The 9,632-nt window shown below is 35.2% G+C and overlaps 1 protein-coding gene across 3 annotated transcripts in view; it reads left to right on the forward strand.

Annotated features, from left to right (window-relative positions):
- LOC105563271 (aminopeptidase N) overlaps positions 1–9,632 on the forward strand; it is a 40,346-nt gene that overhangs the window by 23,477 nt on the left and 7,237 nt on the right. The window contains exons 1-6 of one of the 3 annotated variants that reach the window (XM_012014733.1): positions 1,739–1,843; positions 4,919–5,288; positions 6,286–6,584; positions 7,064–7,222; positions 7,662–7,961; positions 8,825–9,008. In XM_012014733.1, coding sequence (XP_011870123.1) covers positions 4,932–5,288; positions 6,286–6,584; positions 7,064–7,222; positions 7,662–7,961; positions 8,825–9,008 — 1,299 coding nt within the window. In that variant the 5' untranslated portion in view covers positions 1,739–1,843; positions 4,919–4,931. The other 2 variants (XM_012014734.1, XM_012014732.1) reach the window with 2 other exon arrangements.

Genomic DNA, 9,632 nt, shown 5'->3' on the forward strand with positions numbered 1-9,632 from the left:
AGATTTGTCGCAATGTTTGCACAAACTGAAGATGCGTTTATGTCTCTGGACTTATATATTTCGGTAGCTTCTCCGTCGCTAATAATTTCTATTACAAATATAGCGTTGATTGCGTGTTAGTTGTATTTATACTAAATAAATTATACTAAAATAAATTATACAACTGATTGAAGAAAACTCGATATGTTTCTAAAAATTCGATAAAATACAGATTTTTAAGTAAACATTAATTTTTAATAAACAAGTGTAACGAGACATAAGTTTAAATGGTAGTCAGAAATTAAATTTTCTATTTGAAATAAAGTATATTTTTGAAATTCAATTAAAAGTTTATTTTATTGTATAAATTCCGAAATTTTCTTTAAAGAAACGTAAGCCGTGAAATATTCCGGACAAATGGAAAATGAATGAAAATGAAACTTTTACGTGCGACTTTTTTACATAATTGTTCCAGCGTGGAGTAAAATTCTGAACGTTGTGAAACTATACAGAAATGTTATGCTTAAAATTAACTGATTAGAGATACTGCGATGAATTAGATTTTACATTTCGTTTCTTTTTCAAACACTTTTCCGAGGAGAGATTGTATAGACTATGTTATTACGCATAACTCTTTGCATTATATGTGTTATGATAATTAATGATTACATATACATGCAAGCAATTATCGTGTTAACACAGCGTGAATCCTTTTGTGACTTTTGTAGTAAACGGCTACTGGATAGTTTCCAATTATTGCTGAAACAAGATTACCTTTTCCAAGGTAAACAACATACTTTTTGCCTTATCATCCTTCTCTCTTCCGATGATTGATTAGTCGTTGCGGGCGTTGCGCATTTTGTACGTGCGTGACAACAGCAAGCCCTCTGATGCATATCTGACTTATGCCTGTTTCTACCATTGCAAATTAACTTTAATCTTGACTTAAATTACATCTCATCTGTTTCTAATCTTTAAAACCAGAAAAAGATATAAAGTGAGTTGAACCGAGATTAAAGTTAATATGCGTTGGTAGAACGGGCATTATCGACAAAGTAAAACTTCATTTAGTTAAAATATACTCAAGAACCGTAATAGTGTTTTTTTTGTCTTTGGAATATCGGACTGTGCATACGTGGTTCTTGGTGCATAACCGTCCATACATCAAACTCTTATACGTGCAAGATATTATAATTTATTTAATAATTTTCTGCCGAGGCACGAGAAGGTCATTGCTATCGAATAAATGTGCGGTTTCCTCTGTCCGTTAGAATCGGTAGATCCGGTTTTCATTGAGTTTTCATTAACAATTTTGATATCAGTAATAAATAAGAAATTTCTGTGTGAAGATCACTTCTTTTTCATTAAAAAAAAAGGTTACGTGGACATTCGTAAAATAATTAAACGTTAAACAAGAAATGATAATTTGAAAAACGTACTCTTTTCTTAAAGAGATGGAAAATAGCGGCTAATGAAATCGTTAGCAGGAAAGATCGACTTTGAATTCGATCGGAAAATTCACCGGGACGTAGCCAGGGTACAATGAACTTGAGACATGCCGGATTTGGGTTATTCAGAGTTCATACATGCTTGAAAGAGAGACATGCCCTCTCCTGGATATCGAGATCGTTACGATCGTCGTTCGCAACGAACCGGACACCGCTCGTACGGTATCCCGCGATTCGGAAGGTGGCACGTGATCCGTCTGGCAGGTGGAAGGACATCGTACGCCGATGATCGCGGCGACGACCAGGAAACCTGGATGACCAGGAGAGGAAGCGACGAAGCTGTATCGCGCCCTGTTCCTTGGCAGTTGCGCGCGAACCATCGAGCGGAGCGGAGTGGAGCGCCTTCGTTGCCGATGGTAATTCTGTTTTCCGATCGGCGTTCGATGGTACCAAGTGTCGTGGGATAGAAGAAACGCAGCTACGAGAGCTCGAGATATATCTAGCGTGTGAGTTCAGCATTCGGTTTCAGGCGAAAACGTGAATTCGCAATATTTGATCGGCTTTATCGGCGTACACGACGCGGAAAATTTCGAACTCGCCTTCCTATTTACGTTTATACACGTCCGATGATCTTACAAGAAGAACCTAGGTGTTGTTGGAATTGTTTACATCAGTCCGCGACGTCGTTACTCGCGCGAAAGTACACGGAGATGGTTGAATCTCACGTTGTAAGTCAATGATTTTTGCCTCACAGTTAATTCAGGTGTAATTTTCCGCATTATTTTCATTAAAGTTATTTTCATCAAAGTATTATTCCAGCCTATGGAAACAACGTAATGCGGTGTAAGAATTAAACAATATGTTAGATTTATTTCAATTGGTTACTAATTTTTGTTCTTTTAACGGCAGAGAAGGTATTTTTTGAAAAATATGAGCGTGTAGTACTTTTGATGTCTTGGACAATTTTAAATAACCTTGAATAATATCTTATCGGTAAGACATAATGAGAGGATGCGTAGAGCCGGAGAAATAATAAAGAGTTTCTTATGCAAGAGTCTTTTATAATACGCGGCAGTAATGGGACCCGAAGTCCAGGAAATCTGCAATCTCGCCTGTCCTAGGAGTATAAACGCGGTAGATAAATCTCGTTATTAGCGACACGAGGTGTCGGAACGATGATCGCCGATACGAGAGTACGCCGAAGGAAAATGCGACTCCTCAAACGTGCCTTACATTCTTTTTATGTGAATCGGCGTGGCTGACTGTTTCGCGGACGTTTGCATGCGGAAACGCAGGTGCAACAAGTAATTCACCAGCGAAACGGGAATTAGCTGCAAAATGGAAAACACGTGGCAAAACGTGTGTTTCATTTGTGATATCAAGTGTTTGCTGAGCTCGACGTAGTGTCTCTTCGTTTAAATACAAATTAAGCGGAGCATGTAAGAACGTAATTTATCTAATTGTGGCAGGCACAGACACGCCATTCAGTATGTATTGTTTAAATCAAATGGTTTATGTGTTGTATTTGAGTTGCATAATTATTTTATATGAATTTAAAAGATATTACATATATTTAAAGAGCAACTAATACATGTGACACTGTATGAATTATTATTTATTATGATAGAGATGAGAGAGTAATATGTACTTACGTAATGTATAAATTCATGCAGAAATATATTTCATTATCGTTAATGATTGTTATAGTTTTTAACATTTTATACATAATTGAGGTACAGTTAGGTGGACGTAAATCAATCAACATGTAAATCTCTTCTGTAAATTATGACTCTTTTCTCCGACACGAAGGTGTCTTTCACTCAGGATTAATATTATTTAATATTAATTAAGGTATATCGGACATTTTTATAAGAAAATTGTGCCAATTTCACTTCATTTATACGCTGGCTCGCATAACAACCGTCTTTAATTCAAATTACTGTTGTCTCGGTCAATGTACGTAGGATTGTGTTGTAATTGTTGCAAGATTATTTCACGAGAGATCGTCGGTGCAAGAACCTTATATCAATTCAGGCACGCCATTCGCGTTTCCTTGACACGCTCACTCGAACCGTTTGGAACGTGAAATTACTTTCAATGATCGGCTGCCTTCACCCGGTTTACGCGGGACAAAAAGTTTTCTCGATACAATGATCGCATTAAAATTGTTATTTTTACTTTAATGCAACTGAGAAGTTTGTCAATTAGGAGTCAGATATTTCCACAATTTCTAGATGTGAACTATTCAAGCCATTGAACTAATATAGAACGACCAGTTAAAATGTTAAGTGCTTTAATTACTGATTTTATTGTCCCTGTAACTATTCTAAATATTTTTTAATAAACACACATAGACAATAGCTTTTTAAATGTAAAAGCAAAATGAATATATAATTATTGTGTATTTCTGTGTTGATACTAAAGAAAAATGTTAAACAAATGCTTGCGTAACATTTCATGTCTTTTATAGACAATTAAAATATATAAAAAAATGTTAAGAAATGAGCAAAGAAAAGTAGTTGAAGTTAATACTTTAAATAAGTATACCTCCTTTCGCGTTGTTAGGTAAGAAAGTATCGCTAAGCATATCGTTTCAACAGCAATCGTACAATATATTATCTTTGCAAATGTCTCGACCGACTTTCGCATGCTATTTCGTTGTAAAAGATACGAAATCTATGCATTCGAGTATTTCTTGTTTTTCACCTTTCTCTCTTTCTCTTCATGCCTATTTGTCGACCTAGGCAATAACAGATCTGCCCGTATATAGATTTAAAGCGGCTGAATGTTCCTGTTACTATCACTTTCGCAGATTTCTATATTTATACCTTCATACACGCAAACTATTCATCAGGTAAAGCGCGTGCAACCTTCTGCGGTAGCGCTTACGATGACGTTAAACTTGATACAAGGTATTTCTACGTAAGAAGCAAAGGCGACGTTAATCATCAATTTTAAATATTACATTACATAGCTTACATTTCGCGGAAACTGTACAATTTTCAACAACAAAATTCATGGGGCTCTGACGTGAAATCACAATTCGAAGGAATAAAGGATATAAGAGCCAAGAGAGGATGTTAGTCCAAATGACTTTAATTTCTAAACTTATGGCGAAAAATTTACCTCCGCTAGGGTTTTTGCAATTTTGATTTTAATATAATAGCGACTTGACTAATGCAAAAACAATTTTTTCCCAAATTTCTATAAAAATGATTATTAGACCTTTTTGTTAACAAATAGATTTTAAAGCGTTACATTGAAACTTGGTGATATAATTGCAATTATAAGGTTTCGAGATTACTAACTACATAATGGTAAATAAGAAAGATGTGACAAGATAATATAAGAATGAAATAGATTGATGACACGAGTTAGAGAAAAATTATGTTAATTCGATTATTAAACTGTGCTAAAGCGATAATTAAATTAGCTTGAAATAAAGGAGCGGTAAAACTGAAAAGTGCATGTATCTTTTTTTTTTTGCTCAGGCTCACGCATGATATGACTCAGTCTCGTGAGGTTCTGGCAATGATGGACGCGCACACAACCACATTCGGACGTAAAAGAGGCTGCACGATTTCCCGGTGTGGCGCCTTCCTCCTAGGTGCATTTTTTCTAATCAGTTTGGTTGTCACCGGTTTGTTGGTGTATCATTTTGCACCTTGCCTCGAGGAGAAACAAGTTCAGCCGTGCACGAGCTCCGATGGCGATTCGCTGTTGCAGACTGGGAGAAGTTTTCCGACGATGCCAACGAAGAAGAAATTAGATGTCAGATTACCAAGGACTGTTGCGCCCGATTTGTACGAATTATGGCTGATACCTTTCATATGGGAGGGCAACTTCACCTTTCACGGCGAGGTAATTCTTGTTAATGATTTATCTTATGATAAATAAAAAGGTTTTCTGTTTGGAAACGGATTGATAGACACATTCGAACGAATATCTTCTTGTATACATATATTTTTTTCAGCAAAAAAAATTTTAACGGATTGCACGCGCTGGTTAATTATTTCGTATGTTTCGCTGTTTTATCAGATCTATCTAAAATATAATTTTTCAGAATTTGTAGAGCAGTATTTTCCCTTTCTAAATTATTTTATTAATTTATTGTCTCATCATTTGCCAGATTCTCTTTTTATTTAGACGTTTAATCAGAGCAGTATACATTAACTTAATATTTTACGTGTGTTGATTGATTGTCCTATTTCACATAAAGCATTTAACATACATTGTTAATTATACACCGAAATATTTCGTCACGTTTTTTTTGACATTGTATTTCTTCACAATTTTAAATCATTGACATATAAACCGGTTTACCTGTCGTATAAACGTCTACTTTCTAGTGAGAATTGAAAGCGTAATGTTTTTCTGCGTACTTAATTCTCAATTCTATACGTAAGCTATTACTCCCGTCACGAAGAGAGACGCGCCTTGCGATTGACGCAACCGTTCACTTTCATATGCTGGATTTATGAGGAATAGGCTTAGGCGGATCACGTGCGTCCTGATCTCAACTCTCTGTTAAGTTTCGTTTTCGGTCTTTTGCTTTCATACAAGTCGTTTGTTCCAGCGAACGATTTTGTGAATTACGACCGAAGGAGAATATTTAAATTCCGCACATCGTGGATTAAAGAGAATTTCACGGTTGTATTAAACAAATTTTTAGTTTCATAGTATTTCACATATTGTATAATTCTGAATTATCTTAAGTATAATAAGATAATTAGAAATTTTACACATAGTTAAAAATATAGTATTTAGGTTTCGCGACACTTGAAGAAAATTAAACGTATTGCCAGTTTCTCTGATAAACGTAGCCTTGTAAAGACAGAAATATTTTCGATTTGTTTAGGTCAAAATTTTGGTAAACGTGACACAGGATACAAACAACGTTACGTTGCATGCTGTCGACATGAAGATCGATGAGAGCTTTACAAGTATCAGGGAGTTTTCGACTAAGAGCAACAAAAGTAAGATAATCGAGATCATGGAGCAGAGAAATGACACCGACAGGCAATTTCACGTGATTAGAACATCGAACACGTTGAGGAAAGGCAAGCAATACGTCGTGCATCTCAAGTTCATTGGCCATCTGAACGACTACCTGCAGGGTTTCTACAGAAGCTCGTATACGGTCGGCAATCAAACGAGGTAAACGATGTCGCAATGAAACTTCGTGGTCAGTGTAAATTCAGACTTGCTCCCCTGTGCTTCAGTTGATTTAATTAAATGTGCTATTTAATTTACGGCTATTCTGGTATAAAGCTGTTTTACTTCTTGCTCAATCAGTTGTTCAACAGATAAAATTGAAAACTTTAGCCTACGGGACAGTTAATTAAATAAAGAAGCATGGCTGTATAACATAGAGAAACTTCAACGTGGAAAGACAAATTGAAATTTATTCCTTGGAAAGAAAGAGAAGACGTTATCCAAATTATTTCGTTCGATCCCTCGATTTCTAGTATTATCTCACACTAGGGCTTATCTTCGCAAAGTGTTTTGATCAGAGAGTAGAGCGAGTGATTATCCTTTGAATGGTCTTGTTGCGGTCGCGTGTTTGGCTTACGTACAGGTTCAAACAAGGACTTCTGTCGACTGTTTGCCAAAGGTATCTGGGTTCTGCATTATAGATGGATTGCCACGACTCAGTTTCAACCGACGGATGCGCGCCGTGCTTTCCCGTGTTTCGACGAACCGGCTTTGAAAGCCAAATTCGAAATCAACATAGCACGCCCCAGGAACATGACATCTATCTCGAATATGCCTAGAAAAGGGGAACCGATGCCAGTGTGAGTAATTGTATGTCATACTTTCGCGTTGACGCTGTTGCGTCGTTTCGTATATCTGGTCCGTATCGTTTGGAGTAATTTCTCTGCGTACAATTAAATTGATGATTTAACTGAATGAATTTACAATTTACAACGTTAGTTTAGCGCAAAGTGTACGAAGCATAAAATTTGACGTAATTAAAGTGATAATCGTCTAAGTACTTATCAAGTTTATAAAAAATCTAATGCATATTACATTGTTGCGATTTGGTATTGGTAAAGTCTCTAAATTGAAAAAAAAAATTATTTCTATCGTTTAAACGAAAAAGAGTTAATGAAAAATAATTTATAACATATTTAATGTGGATTTCTTTTGAAAGATCGACTTTAAGAACAAATTATTTCAGTGAGTGTTACAGAGTTTTAAGAAGCATTCTCTTCTTTATTTTTTTATAATCAGACCAGGTTTAGACACATACGTGTGGGATCATTACGAGCGTTCGGTACCGATGTCTACATACTTGGTGGCCTTTATAGTTTCCGACTTTGAAGCACGGAAATCTGAAGATGGTAACTTTAGAGTTTGGGCGCGCCACGACGCCATTAATCAATCGCAATATAGCTTGAATATTGGACCAAAAGTGCTCAAATACTACGAGGACTATTTCAAAATCAAATTCCCTTTGCCAAAAATGGATATGGTCGCGTTACCCGATTTCTCCGCCGGCGCTATGGAGAATTGGGGGTTGATAACGTATAGGTAAGGATATCATATGTGCACTGACTACTAATTGTATTTGTTTCATTATTACACGAAATAAAAACAATATTTTTAGGTAATCATGTTATAAATAATAAAAAAATTCAAGTTGCCTCATAAAAATGATCGTGGCGGTTCACATTATTGTTCCACATTGATATCGTACGTCTAATTATTTATGTATTATCAAATATCTAAGATAATTCAAATTGTATTATTTTATTAAACGTCCTTAAGCATGTACTTATATTATTACATTTACTTAGTGATATTCTATTGTATGAGAGGTTCAAAATATAATTAATTGATAATGTCATTTTGATAATGTCAATTGATAATGTCAATTCTGTCATTTTGTTCGATTGATATTATATTTTTATAATATCTTTCGAATTTATTATATTTTTCGAAGAGAACCATTCTATTTTGTATATTAGTTTGCCGGCTGTGTATGAACACGTCTGTTTAGTAATATTTTTATTCTGATGATTTTTATTTATAGAGGAAAGTTCTCTATTATGAGATAGATTCCCAATATGAGATAGCGGGTTTTCAATATACAATTTTATAAATCCTTTGTCGCAACGACAAACAAGTCTAACAAATAAATTTTCAACTAAATAGATTTTACTCTAAGGCCAATAAAAATTCGTGGATCAACCAAATGACGATTTAATATTTGTTTCCAAACAATAGTATTATTTATAACACGAGTCTTAAAATGTCAGAATTTAAACGGCAAAATTCTTTGAGATAGTTGATACTGACATCATAAGTTACACTAACAGTTGTGTGCTAAAGGTACACATAAATAATTTTTTAAGATATGGAAATTATTAATTCGTTATCTTGTTCCGATTTAGAGAGACAGCAATGTTATATCAGGAAGGTATATCGACCAGTGGTAGCAAGCAGCGGGTAGCCGTCGTAGTATCTCACGAACTCGCGCATCAATGGTTTGGAAACTTAGTGACTCCAAGTTGGTGGACGGATCTTTGGTTGAACGAGGGTTTTGCCAGTTATATGGAATACATTGGCATGGATGCGGTAAGCCCTTTAATCGATACAAGGTTGCATATCGCACATATTGTCAAAATTGCTATCATAACGCTGCGTAGGCAAATTGGCGATTTTGGAAATGTTAATTGCTTTGAGCATGTATAAATATATTTTATATATTATATTATAGCGAATGAATCTTTATTACAATTCAGCATACGGCACACTAAGAAGTGGGAATTAGTTTCCAATTTTAAAACTTAACTAATTCATGTCTCACATACTTTGCCTTTCACGCATTACTATCTATACCTAAAAAGATTTCCTGTTTTCTCTAATTTTCTCCTGTTTTCTTTCTTCTTTTTACTTCACTTTCTTTTCTCTTCCGTTTTTGTTCTTTTGTCTTTACCCAAAGTTACCTTTCTTCCTCATTTCCTTCTTATTCCTCGTTTCTTTTCCTTTCTTGACTTGTCCTTTAAGTGCTCACTCTTTTGTTCCCTTCCTCAGCTATTCATTTCCATTTCTTTTTATTCCTTTCCATTCTCTTCTCATTCCATTTCGTGCCATCACTTCAGCTTATTTTGCAAAGAAGTGATCTCAGAAGTGGGGTGGACTCAATCTGGTCTTGAATGTATCCCTCCGCTTTATTTTTTACTTTATTTTGGTAAATAT

This window comes from Vollenhovia emeryi, unplaced genomic scaffold (assembly GCF_000949405.1).
Source record: "Vollenhovia emeryi isolate VEMERY1.0 unplaced genomic scaffold, V.emery_V1.0 DF939179.1, whole genome shotgun sequence".
Lineage (NCBI taxonomy): Eukaryota > Metazoa > Arthropoda > Insecta > Hymenoptera > Formicidae > Vollenhovia > Vollenhovia emeryi.